This window comes from Carassius carassius, chromosome 22, assembly GCF_963082965.1.
Source record: "Carassius carassius chromosome 22, fCarCar2.1, whole genome shotgun sequence".
Taxonomy (NCBI): Eukaryota; Metazoa; Chordata; class Actinopteri; order Cypriniformes; family Cyprinidae; genus Carassius; species Carassius carassius.
This window is the reverse complement of record NC_081776.1, coordinates 13,211,791-13,231,063: the sequence shown is the minus strand read 5'-3', so window position 1 is coordinate 13,231,063 and position 19,273 is coordinate 13,211,791. Positions and strand designations below refer to the sequence as shown.

Sequence of the window (19,273 nt, the reverse complement as noted above, 5' to 3'; positions counted from 1 at the left end):
AAAAAAAATAAAAAAAGAAAGATGCTATGATCCCAAGATTAAAGTGGCGCATGCTTGTCGCCTCTGTACAGTTATGTGTGACTTAGTAATAGAAAAGAAGATTTCAAGGCTTATAAAATAGTAAAGGACTTGCATCATATATAAAATTGGAGAGATAAATGGATAAGTTACATGGGGTGTCTCTCTTTCTTTCCTTTTCCTTTCTTATCTTTTTCTCTCTATCCATCTGTCGGACAGCTTCTCTACAGCATGATTAAAGCAATATGACTCACTCTGCCATTCCAGTGACTCACAGAGAGAGAAGTAAAGGGGGTTTAAAGGAAGCTGTAAACTGTTGGGACTGAAAGCCACCAGCCCTATTACATGCCTACAGACTCCTAGAGATCAGATACTCACACACATACAGACATATGCCCACGAGCACACACTACAGTCTGTTTGTGCATGTTTGCAGTCATAAATCACATAAACGCACACATGTACAGAATCATTGGTTTCAGCAGTATATCCACCACTGGATATAAAGCTTTGGGCTTTCAGGTGTTTGCCGGCCGGGTCTCCATCTCAGAGGACCCCAGCTCCCCTCGCCCTCCCCCTCCTGTGCTTTGATGACCAGGGGTCTCTGCAGAAGACTTATCGATCAATAAGCCAAGTTCACACACAACCTTCAAAAGGACACAGTCAAACACCTGCGCTGCATAATAATAGTAATAATATTATATTTCAAGAAAGGGTCATTTGTACTTTTTTAGTCTGTTAGTTAAACTGTTACTTTAAGTAGTTTCTAGCAATATTACAATATCTCTACAACATCACTAATTATTTTTTGCATTGTTATTTTCATGACTATTAAGATTGCAATTAAGATTTCTTCCCATTATGTTTTCATTACTGTAATACTACATATATATATATAGCTATATATAGCTATATAGCTAGTCTGCTTTTCTCAGTGGAATGTAAATAATGTTGATGAGACCGGTGTGACATCCCAGTGAAGGATTCCAGCCAAATATTTCAGATGTCTCTTCTTGCAGCCTAGCTCAGACCTTTAACAAACAGCACACAACCTGTAAACACACTGTTGCACCTCCATCTACCTGTCCTTCTTTCTTTCAATTCAGGCTGAAGTTTGTAAAGAAATCTCATCTAACTGTCCTTGTCATTTCTCTCTTAACTCTCTAAATGGATGCTTTCATTTACATCCAATTTTTGCCATGGAAACACAACAGTGTCTAATAACAGAAAAAAGTCTAAAAAGATATGAGATTATAAGAAACGGTAGGAGAAAAGTGTTAAAAAGAGAGAAAGAGTTTGCCGTTTCTCAACAACAGCATTTTAAATCAAAATCTGAATTGATATCATATGGAAATGTCTGAGGTTTTTTGAATGTCCACACAATGTCCAGAAGAGCTATTCAATTCATAAACAATTCAATGACAATGTCTAGTTACATTTCCCTCAAGCAACAACAGTTTGAAGTAGTGTGGCTTAGTTTGTGCTCGTGCCACCTTCAGCATAATTTCAAGCTACATCTGTTTGCAGGCATAGATACCACAAACCACAGTTTTCATTAAATACTCAGTCTTCAGACTGAATCATCAATGACCTCAGAAGTCATTGATGAACTGAATGAGTCAGTGGAAACACACTGTGCTCACTGAACTCTCTTCTATTGTTGAACTTAACTACAGGACAGAACAGAGGTAAATATAACATAGACTAAACTAAAGGGCAATATTTTATATAGGACACTGAACTAAGGCTAGACACTGAAATACAAAAAAGACACTAAACTATATGGTAAACACAAAATTATAGGGCAGACAGTGAACCACAGGACCGAGACCTTAACAGCAGGACAACCAACAGGAATCACTCAGAACTTAGAGACTGCAAACTACAGGACATATTTCAAACCATAGGACATAGTCTACAGCTAAACTACAGGACATACACTGCACTACTGCACAAATTCTAACCTAGAGGACACACTCAAAACTGAGAGATTTTAAACTACAGAACAGATTGTAAAATACTGGACAGAATCTTCAACCTAAACTACAGGAAATAAACTGAATGAGAGGTCAGATTCTGGAATACATGACAAACACTGAACGACAGCACAAACTCTAACCTACAGGACTCAAAACTGAGGGATTGTAAACTACAGGACATAAACTGAATTACAGTAAAAATTTACTACAATACAGTATTTATAAAAGATAAAATAAAATAAAAACTGTTAAAATAGCTTTTTTTTTTCTTTAAAGTCCCCATGAAATCACAATTCAAGTTTTTGGGGTGTTTTCATCAATATGTTAGTCTTAAGGTTATCTATAAGGCAGTGTGCTCCAAAACAGTGACAAAATTCACATTTAGTATGATATAAGCATTCAAAGCTTGCAGTTCATTTCTTCTATAATAACACTGCTTGTTTCAAGGCACACCAGGGGACCTTTAAGCAATATATATCTCTATATTACATGATGGACTTTAAATTACTAAACTACAGAAAGTGTGCTCTGGGTGTTGGAGATGTAGTGTATCAGACCCGAACCAATGAAATTAAAGATTCGATCGGGAGCATGGTTGAAACATGAGGAGCCGAATTCCACAGAAAAGCTCAAGACAATAGGATGTTGTAATTCAATTCCTAGTGCCACAAGTTAGAAGCAAGTCCACTAACCAACCAACTCTTTCACAGAACAGGTTTCAACATTAACACCATTAGAACAATTATTGACAATTTCACTTCGGAAAAGAGATTGTCAAATTTGGGGCAAGTAATCCAGATTGATGGTCAAAGAGATGCACAACATGACCACCACATGTAAACCCATGATAGTAATCATGATCACAAGATCTTTGGATTGAGTTCCCCCACCTAGAAGAAAAGAACCAGACTGAAATTCCTTAACCTCTGGTCTCCACAGAACATCCTTTTGTCAGAGAATGGCACAAAAACTTTTTACAGATCTAGATGCACCAAAACTAACCCAAAAAAGACTTATAAATGAATATCTAGTCTATTGCTTGACTCCATATCATATATTTAACCCACACATTTGACTATCATGTTTCTAATCACTTATTGTGAATGTCTTTTTAATAACTACTGAATAGTTTAAGGATTCATATTCATGTTTAGTATGTGTGTGTTTGAATCTTATTGCTTGAAACATTTCTGACCATCAATTATCAACCTTGAGTGCCCACCTAAAACTACAACCAGCACACAACTCTGCATCGTCAGCAAACGCCCAACCACGGGCTTCCCAAGACGTCACTCCAGCGACTACTGAACTTCCAGCCAATCAGCGACATTGGGAAACCCCCTTTCAACGACAACAAAGGGAACCCCTTTACACAGTCAACACAAGTAATGTACCTCCAGACTGAGCTAAACTGGTGTATCTAATATAATTTTAACCTCATTGAGGAACTCAATGCAAGGGTTAATTAAGTTATTGATGGCTGTTCATGTCTATGCAATTTCACTTTTTGATGTAAACTTGGGATTTCACATTTTCATTCTCTTAAACTCATTCTTTCCTGACTTTCTCTCTTCCTGCCACTTGTGTGAATGTGTGCGTGTGTGTGCTTATGTGTTAGATTAGTTTATATGTCTTAGATTTATCTAATAAAGCCTTATTTATATTGAAAAGAGAAGTATTTTGTGTTTTGTGCTTACAAGTTAATGTCTTAAACTGCCGATCTTGTTCCTGTGCTAATTAATAGTGTTTTGACTATACTTTGGATATTAATATCCAGCGCAGATTTGATGTTATACGGCTCGTTCAATGAATCGCTGGCCAACTCAGTGATCAGCCGTAAAACAGTTCCCGTTAAAATCCTAAATGATTCCTTTTGAGCTAAATTGACCCGTTTCCCTTACACAGAATAGAACCAGCTGATGAGTATACATAAATATCATGCATTCACATCTTTAACTCACTACACGGAGACCTGTGCTCTCACGTTGCTGCATTTCACCCTTTAGTCACCTTTCATACTCCAGCACATCTCCACAGCAACATGCTCATATTGCTCAGGAACAGGAATGTTAGGAATCTGAGTGAGATGTCTGAAGAGCATCACCATGATGACAGTACAGAGAGGGATGAGTTTAGAAGAGCACCATGTAAGGAGGAGTTGATGTCACCGGCATCAGGGAAGAGAGACGCTGAAACTAAACGGAGCGTTAAATGCGGAATATGAGAGAGAGAGAGAATTCTTCTGAGATGTCTTTACGTAAACAACACTGAACTATGAATTCATCATTCCCAAGCATTCATTTGCCATGGCAACAGTGCCACACTGTGAGATTGGGGACTGGTGACGGATTGATTCTAGGATGCGGTTTGGTTGACAAGCTCTTCAATCACTCCTGTCCTTTTTGAGCATTGTGTTACCACACTGTCGTGCTGCTATTTGGGGTCTGACTATGCACCCACAGATAAAAAAAAATGTGTTCTTTGATGATTATTTACTTGTAAAGATGTTTTTAGCAGCACTGTGCTGTGTTGTTACCAAGGTGAAAGAATGGTAAAAGCATGTCACTTTGATATATATCACAATTATCACATTTGTTTACCATGGAATTGACAAAAAATACAAGTATATATTATAAAACTATAATGGTACATTTCCAAATAAAAGTAATGGCTATGTTATGATCAGATATGGATGTTTGAATGTGTTTATTTCATTAAGAGATGACTGAAGACACCATTAATTGTGTACAGGAGAGCTCCTGCAGACATGAAGCCTACACTGTAAAAAAAAAATCCTGTTAATTTACAGTAAACAGCTGGCAGCTAAATTTTCCGGCTTTGAGCTGTAATTTTACAGTGCATGTACTGTAATATGGAATGACAGTTTATTACTGTAAAATATATTACAGTACTGAACTGTAAAAAAAATATTATGTACAGTGTAATACTGTAATTTATTGGTTGGTATTATACAGTTTTTTATGTATTAGTTTATATTAAAAATGTTTGTTATTTATGATTTAAAATTTGTATTCTAAAAAGAAAATTTCTTAAACACAAAAGATGGCCTTAAAACTTTGGACTTTTATTAAAGCCAATATATAAAATACATTTAACATTGTTTCCACTTAACAAATATGTGGACATTAAAATAATGGACAAAATACAATTCTCTGAACATGTACTGTAAAACAGCAATACTTTTTTCTGCAATGTACATGCACACTGAAGAGCAGCATACTGAAATCCTGTGAATTTAAATATGTTGTTGCAAAAAGTGCTGTCATTTCAGATTTCACATAAGAATTCAACAGCAGAACACTGCACTGACTTTGCATTAACACTCAATCGCAGAATACTGCACTGACTTCAACTGAACACTCAAATGCAGAACAATGTACTGACTTTGCATTAACACTCAATCGCAGAATACTGCACTGACTTCAACTGAACACTCAAATGCAGAACAATGTACTGACTTTGCATTAACACTCAATCGCAGAATACTGCACTGACTTCAACTGAACACTCAAATGCAGAACAATGTACTGACTTTGCATTAACACTCAACTGCAGAGCACAGCAGCGACTTCAGCTCTGAAACAGGATGTTGAACATCAGCTGTACTGGCTTTGTATTACTGCACAAAACCCCACTCAAAGTCCAAAAGATTTTTTATCAGGTTGGCTACGTGGACATTCACAGTTGCAGTCTTTTTATGGACAAGTTTCCCCGTCTTTTTGGAGATCACCTTCACCTGGCTGGCCTTTGTCCCTCTCTCTGGATTCAAACCAATGAAGCGCCTAAAAAGCAATGTAGAAATAACATATATTAGGCTTGGTAAGTCATGATGAATTTTATATAAGACTATTCGAAGAGGTTTACTCATGATAATAACCTCTGTGTATATTCATTATGAAAGAATGATCTCATTTCAGAGTCCTGACTGACACCTGTGACGGATGTAAAAAGCCACCTCGGAATCAAATGAAACTGACATATTTTTTCTCAACTGTAATGTAACTACTAATTTAATATCTTTATTATTTTACATTAAGTGCACACAACATGTGCATGAACTAACTGCATGATTTGTATTTTGGACATTTCTGCCATATGAGTGTAACAATGTGTATTGATAAAGCACTACATAAATAAAAGAGACTTGTATTAAATATGGATAATATATTTTTTCCAAACATAATATGTATGAGAACAAACATTAAATTATGGTGGTGCATGGTTTATGTTATTGACAGTTCTCTGCTTTCTGTTAAATCATTGCACAATTTATATTAAAGGGCTAATTCACTTTGAAATTAAATTTTGATATGTTTTAGCTTACCCCAAGGGCATCCAAGATGTAGGTGTCTTTGTTTCCACAGTAGTTTCAATTTGGATGTTTTTAGGTCCAGCCGTTCTTGTCTGTCAGTCATATAATGCATGCCTATGGTCACCTCATAAAAGAAAATACACAGGTTCAAATTAAACAGTCCAAATTAAACAATTCCACATCGTAAGTACACATTGATGACCTAAGACATGAAACGAGCGGTTTGTGTGAGAAAACCAACAGTATTTATATAGTTTTTTACCTCTTGAAAAACATCATATCCATGTTGAGGGCATGAGCTTCTTGGTGTGTGAGCGCGTTCGGCTTATCCGGGATGTTTTAAACAAGAAATGTTTTTTAAAAAAATATATGTTTAGGGATGTTTAAAAAGAAAAGAATTGCGTATGCTCGCGCGAGAGGCACATACAGCCAGGAGTCGCGCCGGCGCATCAACAAGCCAGTACGCGCAAATCACAAAGAAGCTCGTTCACTGCAACATGGACATTATGTTTTTCAAGAGGTAAAAAATGATATAAATACTGTTGGTTTTCTCACACAAACCGCTCGTTTCGTGTCTTAATTCATAAATGTGTACTTACGGTTTAATTTGAATCTGTGTATTTTCTTTTATGAGGTGACCATAGGCATGTATTATATGACTGACAGACAAGAACGGTTGGACCTAAAAACATCAAAATTGAAACTACTGCGGAAACAAAGACACCTACATCTTGGATGCCCTTGGGGTAAAACACATCAACATTTAATTTCAAAGTGAACTAGCCATTTAAATGACAAGCTCTTAACAGATCTGGGAAATAAGGCACAATACCAAAACAATATTTACCTTTGTACAAACTCCAGGGTCCTTGAAGCTTCTTCTTGGTACTGTAGATTAAAGATGTAGTAAGTAGAGAAAACTGCAGCTAGCCCTGTGATGATGCTTTGGTCGACACCTTCACAGATTACATGATTTTCGATGGTGATCATCCATCCTCCAATTGTGGCTTCATCACCGGCAACTGATAAAGACAACAAATTGCAGCTAAAACAGTGTCTAATATGGTCATCAGTACTTTATTCATTGTAAATTAAATACATTTTTTGCAGATCAGAAGTTGTCATGGCCTGGGATGGCTAAAACAATGTTGATGAGGTAGACTGATGTGAGAACCTTGCTTATCTGACACTTACACAGCAGTATCAGTCGTGGAGAGGCGGGGATGGTCAGAGTGCTCTCAACATCTGCTGCCGTGGCAGATATCTGCAGAACACAGACAATTGTATAAAAATTATACATGACAGAATAACAAACCCAGTAATAGCAAGTATTATGTAAATGTAAACAAACATACATCAGCACGGAGTATTAGTCCCTCTATCCCTTCATCGAAGTAGGCCATCAGCAGCTGTATTAGAGTCAACTCTCCATCTTCATCCTGGGTGACGATAGACTGCACATCTTTGTTCTTTGATTTGGTCTGCAGGTACTTCCTGATTCCCTGTCCACATTCCTTAATGGATAGGTCCAAGACACGTAACACGTTAATGTCAGTTAGTAACTCGAAGTGAATGAAGATACCTCTTTGTGTAAAAAGGTAAGGCCACTGGATTCTCATATCTTCGATGGACGGTGATGGAGCCTGATTTATGTGTCTACGCTGAAGACAGAATGTTGTTTTCATAAGGTTAATCACTTCCCCCTTCTCACCACTGCGAATACCTTCTTGTCTATAAATGGTCTCCAACTGTTGCCTCTTCTGCTCCAGTGTTTCATATGTTTCTTCTGGTGGCAGTTCAGGGTTAAATTGTGTGCATCCATAAGAATCACTTGGCCTCTGATGCTGTTGTCCAGGCACTTTTGAAGTTCGGAGTCTGTTCTTTGTCCCTGCACGGTTCATGTTCTCAATTCTTGTTTTTAATTGACAAAGCAGTGAAGTACATCCACTACCAATGATGACACCGCTTGGTGTCATATCTGCAAAACTGTTGGGGAAATGCTTAACAATGTTGCGGCAGATGATGAGACATTCATTGCGTGTGGGGTTATTCTCACATTTCCTGATTTCATCAGCTAGGATACGTATCATCTGGCGTCGCTTGTCAGGAGCAGGGCGCTTGCTGTTGGCAATAGCTGACTGCACTTCCACAGGCATTTTATCCCAAGGAATCTCAAAATTTTCATACCACTTACTGGATATGTTGGGTGATTGGCTTGCCTTGCTTAAAGTACAAGGTGTTGATGCTCGTGAAGAGCTTGAGCTTGAAGATGTGCAAGGCTGTGGACTGGAGAGTGAAGACATACTTGTATCTGTTGACTCATCTGGCAATATTTGGAGATCAAGTGTGACTTTTGTAGTTTCTGAAACACATACAATTAAAATACAATTTTTTAAAAGCTAATCCAATTTCTTACCAAGATGTAGGTTAATTTTTTTTTTTCAATATAACAATGAAAATTGAATGATAGAAAATCAATGGTTAGCATCCCTTTGACAATAAAAAGCATATACATGTAAAACAAAACAATTAATAATAATAATTATTACAAATAGAAACAAAACCTTACCAAGTTTGAATGCCTCCAAAAGTTTCCTTTGCTGTATAATAGGCAGGACATCTTTGAGATCTTCCTGTTGTACATATACGAGGTCTTCTATAGATTCCACACCTGAGCGTTCAAGTGAAGTGATGACATGTTCTCGAATCTCCTCAGTCAGACTGGGCAAAGCCCTGAGGATGATAGCCTTTATCTCGTTATGGATTGACATGTAGGAAAGGAATCTAAAATGTGGGGACAGAGTGGTGAAGAGTTACCAAAGACATGCCACAAACTGAATATTTAGGCAGTGGGTAATAATCAAGAAGCTCTGATTGACTGACACAGTAATAGGCCTCCTGCATTGGTGTAGTGCAATAACTGTTACTGTAAGGTTGACGAACAGCCTGGTATACCTCAGTGATAAAATACACAGCTGAATTGTTATGAATGATAGCCTTTTTGATTTGTCCTACTATAAGTCCGTCATCATTATGGCCTATCACCACAAACATGTTGCTCTTATAAGTTGTCCCTTTTACAGTCACACTATGACTTATAAGTGTATGAAGAGGATCAAAGTTCAGATGACCAACTGACTGTATTATCTTGGCATTGTAGTCTCCAGCAATGAATTCAGTTCCCTTCTCTACTACTACAGAGGGTGGGAACAGTGACCCAGTACTTAGAAAAGATTGTAAAAGTTGATGTCTTTCAGCAAGAGTTTTGCAGAGGTTTTTGAAGTTATGAAGCTTCCTTGCACATTGTTTGAAGTAAGTATGCTTACTTTCAAACCTTAATGTGCATAAACGGATGAGTGGCCCAAACTGAATGATAAGTTCTGGATAATGATTTAGGTAGTGATGCTTAGGCTTAAGTGGATGTTCCCCAAAACTCTGTGTTCTGGTATGCAAATATTCATCTATCAGAACTCGTAAATAGGCTACCTGACCTGTGGAAATTGCTGGTGCACAAACAAGCTCTACAATTTCTCTCAGCTGTAAGATAAGTTGCCATGCTACACTATCTTCAGGACATTTTATTTTATCACCAATTAACACTGGCAACATTCGCAGGAAACACCAATTTTGAACTGCATGTCCGGAGAGTTTTCCAGCCCCTGGGTTCACCTCAGAAGGTTTGTTGTTAGCATCATTGCCTAGATATTTAAATTGATTTATGCGCCGATTCAACTGAACATAAGTAAAGTTTTTCTCTTTTGACACAAGGTGGTTGAGGTATAACACCAAATCAGTTGAGACAACGCCCTCAAAAAGGTCATGACCAAGGCAAGGAGGTAATCCGGGCTGACATACATGAAAATATGTGAGCTCATTGAAGATGGAGTCAAATTTAACACCACCACAGTCACGTGATTCTACGTTACAACTCAGATCCTCAACATGTTTCTGAAATGACTGTGGTGTGCGGTCAGGGCCCTTGGCCAGAGGGTCTGCCAGAAATGCTTCCCGATTAATCTCACAATACCTGCAAAAATATGAGCTTCTGCTAAAATTTTCAGTGAAGCCCCCAATATTGTGTGAACCCAAATTGTCACCTGAAATTGCATAAAGGGTTCCTTTGCAGAGCTGGCCATCTGGCAGTATTACTCCATTTGTCTCAAAATCCTTTAAATCTTTCACCAGAGAGCCAAACACTAGATTCTGTCCAAAATGCTTATAGTCTTGTTCTCGACATAACAGTACAAGTTGCATCTGATCAAGACTCAATCTGTTGTGTGGTAAAATGTTTGCAAGTGTCAGATACATGGCTAAAATCTTGTGCTTTTTCCTCCCTGACCCTAGGGGGTTTACTACTTCAAAGGCATCCTGATAAAGGATTATGCCAATTGAAGATGTTGTGTGCTTGAGTAGTAAGTTCTTTTTAATGTTTGTGCCATCCCACAAATCCTGAAAAATATTATCAGTCTGGACTCTAGTTTGTATTTGCTGTAGCTGGTCTCTCACTGACTCTGAGGACAAAAGGGACACAATCGTGTTTTTCACAGGAATATATTGCACAAAACATTCGTTGCCCGACTCATTTTTACCAAGACAAATGGATTCGGGCTCTACATAACTAAAGTTATTTTTGAAAAATTTTTTTCTCTTATGGTCAGATTTAAGTGCATGAGTATTACAAGCCCTGTGGAGATCCTCACTTTTCATGGTATCAATCACAGTGTTTATGTCATCTTTAGTTAGTCCAAGCAATGTCAATTTATCCACAAGTTTGGAAATTAGATGTGACTGATTTATGTCATGTATTTCCTGATAGTGTTCAATGATGGTTTGAATAGTAGAAGATGGAAGGAGCAATTTAGATTGAAGTTTCAGATAAAACAAGGCCAAATGTCTTATAAATTCTCCTTCATCTTCCTTTTCTGGGAACACATCCATTTCTTCAGGACAGAAATCGTCAGTTTGCATATCACAACTTGTATTATTACCATCACTAGTACTGGCAGGATTTGCAACTGAGTCAAGTAGACTTTCATTAGAACAATGTTTATGCTTTCTTGAGACATGTGATGTGAATGTAGACTTGACAGTAAATTTTTGGTTACATTTTCTGAATGGGCATGTAACAGTCTTACCTTCAGTAATGTGGTTTTTCAGGTGTAAGATTAGACCCCGGATATCCTCACACTTCGAGCTACAAAAGTCAACGTGACACGTTAAATCATCAGTTTTATGCAGTTTAGTCTTATTCTTTCCAAATTTATGACCATATGTGTGACACTTAAAGGCTGAAAATTTTGAAAAAACTCTTGTGCACTGAGGGAAACCGCACTTAAACGTTGCATTAGGCAAAAAACTATGCATCCGCATGTGCCTGACATGCGTAAAGGAATTGCTGCAGGTTTTATTGCAAATATTGCAGATTAACATTTTATAATGCAGTCAGCAAATATCAACGGCAAAATAACCATGCTAGTTTAACACAAGCCCTCTTTGAGCTAAAATAAACTAAACTTACGTCGAATGCAAACGTAGCTAACATGTTGCTAATTCAGTACATAATACTCAGAAAAATCGATTTGTTATTAGCAAATAATATAATAAAGGTTAGTACAGTGTAACATTGAAAATGATAAAATTGCATTTACCTCAAGCAAGGAGGGAAAACCCAGTGCGGGAATGCCGTTTATCTCGACCAGTTCAGCTTCAGCCGTTCAGTTCATAGTCGACTCGGGACAAACCTCAAAATTGTTGTGTTCTAAAACTCTTTATCCTTCGTTCTGCAATATTTACGTACACCAGGTGAAAAGATGAGGCTAGATTTGATGATCTTGCTCAGATTAGACCTGCAGGTTTCTCTTCTGAGGAGTTGTGAGCATTCGAAACAGCTTTGGACACGTGACTAGACTTAAAAAATACTGTTCTGTACCGTTGAATTAAACAGCAGTTTGCGATTAAAAGTTTTTTTTCCAAAAACGGTTTGCATTCACAGTATTCAACTGTATTTTTGAATAACAGTGCTTTACTGTTGGAAAATCTCTGTTTTTTTACAGTTTTTTTTTACAGTGTAAATAAAACAAATGCATGAAAAAAAAGCTGAATTTGGACAGAAAGCTGAAAGTCTGTGGTAACTATGACACTAGTTGTCATGGAGACCATGTACTCTGCAGAGCATTGTTTTGATTGGTGATGATGCCAAAGTGAAGCTCCATTAAACGTCATGAACAGCCAAAACCACAATCCTCCCACACTGCGTGTGTGTGTGTGTGTGTGTGGGCAAGAACATTAAATTTTCTCTGTTGAAGACTCTGTTAAAAAGACTGCTTCAATGTTAAATATGCAGCAGGAGCTCATTATCTCTATAATTCACAAAGCACACAAAAAGTCTCAATTAAGCATTTGATTATTTTGTTATTGTGTGAGGGCTGCTGATGTTCATCCTCCTCACCTCCTCATGTTTGTTGCAGCCTGGGACTGCAGGATTGCAAAATATTTTCAAGAAGCGCTCAGGTCGCAGGACCACAGCGAACTTAGAAGACCCACAACAAACACACGAACGCCAGAGGCATTTTCTCTGAGCACGCAAGGGAAGCAGTCAAATATGAAATCGAATATTGGATAAATCACTCGTAAGTTACACTGTCCAACAGCAACACCAGAGGATAATGTTTCAGAGGGAGAGCCCCTTCATTGAGCTCATTCTGCTTTCATTTAGATTGAACAAATAAATGACGAACCAACTAAAAGCTATAAAGAAAACAGCAAAAAATATGGTTTTTACTATACTATTATACAACGAAGAACACTTAACATACCTAAACCACAGTAAACTGAAAAAAGACACAAAAACAGCCATGTTCAGAGTGCATAAATATCAGCTCAACCATTAAACGGAGCTCTTTCTAATCTAATGCGACAGAAGAAAGGAGAGAGAGGACAGAAGTTATGTAGAGATGAGAGTATGAGGTGTGAAGATGGAGACAGGACAGAATTGGGACAGTGCCATCTCCCAAAATGAGGTCTTTGGCCCAAGGACATCTGTAACTCACAGGACAGAGGGGGTATGACTTCCGAATATTTATTTAAGATGCACAGAAACTGCAGCTGCAACTCATCTTTCCATATAACTGACATAAAAAGCAGTTTATTGCAATAAGCATTAGCTCGTAACCCTAATGAAAAGTAACCCTAATGATGTTTTTTTTTCTTCATTGCTTTATTTTTATGGTAAAAAAAAAAAAAACCTGTAACAGCAGTTTATTTTTAATTCTGCCTACTATGTGTGTGATTTTATACCTGAGCATTGATTATTATGGGATGCTGCTCTGTGATTTGGTTGACACAGTTGCCCACAATAACCAAACATGCATCTACATATTCATTTAAATCAGCTGTTTGTAAACCCAAGCCTGAGGACCCACAATGCACCTGTCACAAACATCTGTCCTGGTGCCACTGTGCAGCTCTGTACAGCATTACATCATTGCATCAATATATTCAAGTAGCACATCACTGCATGATGGCCTATTTAATTTTGGATACAAGAACAGAATCGGAATGATAATGAACAACTGGACACACACACACACAGTGTATGTTATATGCCTGAATCCCATAAAGAAACATATTAAGTATATATTTTTACCTTTTTAAACTATTAATTTTTTTTATTCTCCTATAACACAATGCAGCACTATAATTTACTACATAAATTCCACAGACTTGAAAAATGTATATAAACTCTGCACTCTCATTCTCTGTTGTCATAGCAACTACGGGAAGATACATGAAGCTGTGGGTTGCAGGCACTACATTACCCAGCAGCCCAAGTGCTTGACTGAATTAAATGTAGGGGATTTTGCTATTCAGTAAGGATTTTTTTTTGTTTTATTTTATTTTAATTTTTTTGAAGCCAAGAGGTCACATGAAATGAAGCAAGATGAAAAAAACACTAAAATACACCACAAGGGATTTTAACATATGGAAAGCAAATATGTGGTTTCTCATTATGCATAAATACTAAATTACATTCTACTTTGTCACGTTCAAGAACAATGAAAAGCTGCAATATATAGTTAACCTAAGTTATGTACAGTACAGTTGTCTCACTAAGGTTCCATTTAGGACTTTGTGACAGGATGATGCGACACTGAAGTCTTTAGTAAGTAAAACACACAGCAATCACAAGAATAGTTAAATTATATGACAGATATACTGTATTTTGGAATCCAAATTAATCAAACGAACGCAGCCTTGGTGACCATAAGAAACTTAAAATATATGAAAATACATGACAAAATATATAAAAGTGCAAAGTGCACAAATACTTCTAGAATAAATATTCATGAATAAATAAGACAAAAATGAAATATAATTTATGTAAAAACAATACATTTAGCACCGTGTAAGTTCAGTGCAGGGGTCTGTCTGTGTTTATTTATTCACTCTAACCACTAGGTGGAGCCTGAGAGCACGTGCCATCCGAAATCTCTTATTCAGCTGCCACACACCCCCATCTTTCTTCCCTTCACACTCGCTCTCTGAGAGGTGTGTTACCAGAATCCAGCCCCCTAAAGTAGGTCAGTCTCTTTCTAGCTCTTTTTTCCTCTTTCACCTCTCCGCCATGTGCCTCAGTATAGAAATAGCAACAAATAGTCGATTTCCTGAACCATTAACTGGTGGCACAGACACTCACATGTATGAAAAAAAAGAAAAAAAAACACATGCAAACGTGTGTATCCGGCGCCTGGGAGGATGTATAAGGGTCTTAATTAGCTAATAAAAAATACAGAAGCTGTACTTCGTAGAAACATGCACAAACAAACAATTAGCTCATACACAATCATTTACATAAACACAATCTACATGCATACATATGTACACACACACACCGGCAGGGGAGAGAGGAAAAGAAAGAGAAAGAAAGGGAGAGAAGAAGAAGAGAAAGGTGGAATCTGGGCCTTTGAAGTGTCATTGCTAAATTAGCTTTTCTAATTGTGGCGGTTCATTTCCGACCTTTTCCCAAAAGCTCAGGATTCAGAGGTCACATACACCAACAGCGTACTTGTGTACCAGAAAGATGTCCACACACACACACTTCTGAAAGTATATTAATGAGGATCACATCATGAGGACACGGTTTCATACTGAGGTAATGATATTTATATACACTAAAGCTGACCTTCACACAAACCTGGTGACTTGCTTAGATTTGAAGAAAACAAGATCGGGATGATTTACAAATAGTGAGGACCACTTCAAATCCTCACAAGTGGGTTTTTGACATTTTTTACTTTATTTGTAAGAACATTGAAAACAATTTGGCCCTCACAAGTATATTACGACCTCTACACACACACACTTTCTTAGCTGGGTACTGCCTCTAATCTTATAAGTACTATTTTGGGTAAAATTAACAGTAACTGAATCCAGAAGTAATAAAAAGTAATCAAATCATCAGTTAGTACAAGAGGGAAGTCAATGTTTATTATATTTACTGTACATTGGTTGTCCAAGCAATGGATTACTTAAGAACAAAGGCAAGGGGCAAAGAAAGACATCCATTCATGACCTTTTTATATTAGATAATATAATCATCAGAAGCAATAAACTACTAACACATTTCTGTATATGCTGTGTCCGAAATCATTCAATTTTTCACTCATTTACCATTCAGTAACCTGCTTAATGGTACTTAAAGTTTCCAAAAGGGGACGGTTTTGGGTTTCCCAAAAGAATATCCATGGATCAAAGATCCTTAATGGAACAGTCAATGCCAATAAATAACCATTTCTGTATGAGTTTGAGTGTGGATGTAAATGCATGAATTCAGCCATACAGTATTAGTACACACTTGTGCATTTTGTGCATGAAATTACAGTCAAATCGTATCCTGAAAAAGAATAACAAATTAAATATGATCTATGCATTCAGACATTTCCAAAAATCATATTTTAATAAGAACTCGTTTTTATTTGTTTGATTTTTTTTTAGCTTTTTAATTCAAAATCGGAGTTGAATACAAAGTCTGAACAAAGGCTAAGAAACAGTATCTCATGCATTATTTAATTTAAATACATACATTTAATGCTAACTTGTAATGGGTGTCAGTTTCATTAAACTTAATTTATGACATTTAATACAAATTCTGGTTAACGTTTAATGTTAATCTTATAGCAAACAGCTAGTGAAATGAGGACTTTACAACTAATTGACCGGTGTATGTGTGTGAGACTGTGTGTTGGCAGAGCTCATTATATCAAGAGGAACAGCAATAAAATCAGTTTGTGAACTCCATAACAGATGGCTGAAAACAGAGCCATGCCTTAACTACACACACATGCAGACAACAGCAGACACACACACACACACACACACACACACACCAGTTGCGGGTTATGATGGACTAAAACTGTAGGTAGTGGGTGGTGTCGTGAGAGAAAGAAAGCGAAATCCTCAGCTCGGTTACTAAGAGGAGAATTATTTGCTTCAGGAAGAGACAAGCGAGCACATGAATGTCGTGTGGCAGGTGAGTAACAGATTTAAACTCTCTAAAGGGGCTTTTCACACTTACAAAACGGCCTGAAGTTATTCATTTTCCATGATAGTTGCTGATGTGAGGTGACACAGATCATGTAGATGTAAAGTAGACCAGAGGTGATGTGATACTGCAACCACCAATGGGAAGGAAGACAGTAGAGGACATGTGATCCGCCTCCAGCAGTCGAGATGAAACACCTACTCGCAACCAGCCACACAGACACTCGACAACCTCCAGTGGTTAAATCGCTGTCAACAAGAATGCGCCTTAATCTGGGAGATGTTACATAAATGTAGTGAAAACTCATGAAGTTTTCATCAAAATTGAATAATAAAAAAAGATTTGCCACCGTGTGCCAAGCCGCCTGCAAGAACTGAGAGAGTTATTGAGGAGAAATGGTTGTAATTACACAACTCTGACATGATTCATGCTGTCTTTTTGAGAGTGATCTCTTTTTCAATCAAAAAATCTATATTTGCTGACTCACTGTCATTTGTCTTTAACAGACTGTAATCTTATGGGAAGTGGGCACTTTAACACCCATGCAACAGTACTGAGAAATAAAAGTGCAGCTTCCTGAGGATCATGTTGTGAAGCGTCAGGAAGCGTATTAAAAAGTCCAACCAAAACAATAAAAAATGCCCTGGTCTATAGAGAATCATTAATAGCGGCATGTTATTCTAAACAACCATTTGCATTTATGCATTTAGCAGACACTTTTATCCAAATCGACTTACAATAGAACAAAAAAAACATAACACATATGTCTGCATAATCTTTCATCAAAAGTAATAACCTCTATAATGACTTTCCTTGTCAGCTGATGTCATCAAACCCCTCCCCCTCCATCTACTAAGTATTTTTAACGATTCAATAATGACAGCTTTAACTAATCAATAACCAATGAAGATGATAAAACCAAGTAACAGCCTACATTTTTTTCTCATTGAATGCCCCTGTATTTAATGTCGCGGAAGGGTCGTCATGATTTTGCCAAGTAAGACATGTTCCTGTATCAACATCTTTTGATGATCCTGGATCAACATTAATTTCCAAAAATATAGACTTAACCCAATCCCTAAACCTAACCCTACCCACAATTTATTCCTAAAATCAGTGTGAACTGATAGCTGATTAACAAGCCTAAAACAGATATTTCCTGAAAAGTTATCTCTCTGTTCTGATTGGTTGATTGCAATGTTGTTCCAGGATCAACAAGGATGTTGATCCAGAAACATGCTATACTCTGTGAAATCAGGCTCGCCGTCGTGGAAGTAAAAAGAGGTTGCAAAGCTGTGTCACACTTTCAGTGTCAGGAGAGCAAAGGACAGAACACTGTGCCACACTTAAACTTAAACTAATGCCAACAAATCAATTTTTACCCAGCACTGCCTGCAGTGATCCCAGCAGCTCAGCATAAGGGTTACCAGGTGGAATTCTGTCTCTCTCTCTTTCAATGTGCCTTACTGCCATGACAGATAATTACATATTTGCCCAAGAACTTTTGGCTAAGACAACATTAATGTTAAACGAAGCAAAATAAGAAAAAAAATCATTCTCTCTCTCTCTCTCTAAGGTGAAGGATGTACACAAGTTCACTGATAGATTCACTGATACTCAAGGATGAGAGCATGAGTGATTCATTCTGTCTGAGAGAGAGAGAGAGGATACAGAATAGAGGAGCATCCAATGGCATGGACACCATAAAATAAGGAGCAGCTTTGCAAATGTGTGTGTGTGTGTGTGTGTGTGTGTGTGTGTACATGGTGACTCTCTCTCTGAGATACATACACACACACACACACCCACACACACACACAGTCTCTCCTCCTCTTGATTTCTCCCAAACTCTCCAAATCCATACCTCACATTTATCACTGCAACTTAGATGCCTAAAATGATGACAAACAGGGTCACATTATATTGAACTTAACACACACTCATAGACAAATATACCCAAAGCTCTAAATATAAGAGTGTCATAACACACTGGAAAACATAGCTGCATGTCCAAATGAACAAACCCTAATTATTAAACTTGGTACCACACTATTTGGGCTATGGACAAATGATACTTCAAATCATGTGGTTATTCTAATAGATCAGACTTATATTTGTAAAAAAAAAAAAAAAAACACCTTGCATTGAAGGAGGTTTCAAGTTAGGAAGTTATACAGCCCCATAGCCATATCCACTGTAGGGATCGGAATATCATAGAGACTAGTGTTCAAAATGTTATGAAAATCTGTGGGCAAAAACAGAGCATTGTTTATTATCAATATTGTAGTGATGAATGAAGCACAGCTCACACAGAAGTCACTTTCAAACCAAACAGCATTCTGTTGGTCAACATAGCGAATATTTTGTGAAATCTGTGTGAGGAAATAATTTGCTATTATGTAA

At 37.3% G+C, this 19,273-nt stretch overlaps 2 protein-coding genes across 7 annotated transcripts in view; both read right to left on the bottom strand.

Annotated features, from left to right (window-relative positions):
* LOC132099005 (voltage-dependent L-type calcium channel subunit alpha-1C-like) overlaps positions 1-19,273 on the bottom strand; it is a 131,304-nt gene that overhangs the window by 47,260 nt on the left and 64,771 nt on the right. The window lies entirely within an intron of this gene.
* On the bottom strand, positions 5,443-12,116 carry LOC132099003 (uncharacterized). 3 transcript variants are annotated; one of them, XR_009423008.1, is made up of 8 exons: positions 11,979-12,116; positions 11,466-11,524; positions 8,900-9,114; positions 7,686-8,692; positions 7,525-7,594; positions 7,178-7,352; positions 6,343-6,454; positions 5,667-5,800 (listed from the first exon to the last, which is right to left on the bottom strand). XR_009423008.1 is itself a non-coding variant. In XM_059505349.1 (7 exons), the coding sequence occupies exons 3-7, from the start codon at positions 9,099-9,101 to the stop codon at positions 5,635-5,637; spliced, it is 1,620 nt and encodes a 539-aa protein (XP_059361332.1). In that variant the 5' UTR covers positions 9,102-9,114; positions 11,466-11,524; positions 11,979-12,116; the 3' UTR covers positions 5,443-5,634. The 3 variants fall into 3 exon arrangements, 2 of the variants coding, with proteins under 2 accessions (XP_059361332.1, XP_059361333.1); XM_059505349.1 differs by lacking the exon at positions 6,343-6,454 and having other exon boundaries at positions 5,443-5,800; XM_059505350.1 differs by lacking the exons at positions 6,343-6,454; positions 11,466-11,524; positions 11,979-12,116 and having other exon boundaries at positions 5,443-5,800; positions 8,900-10,033.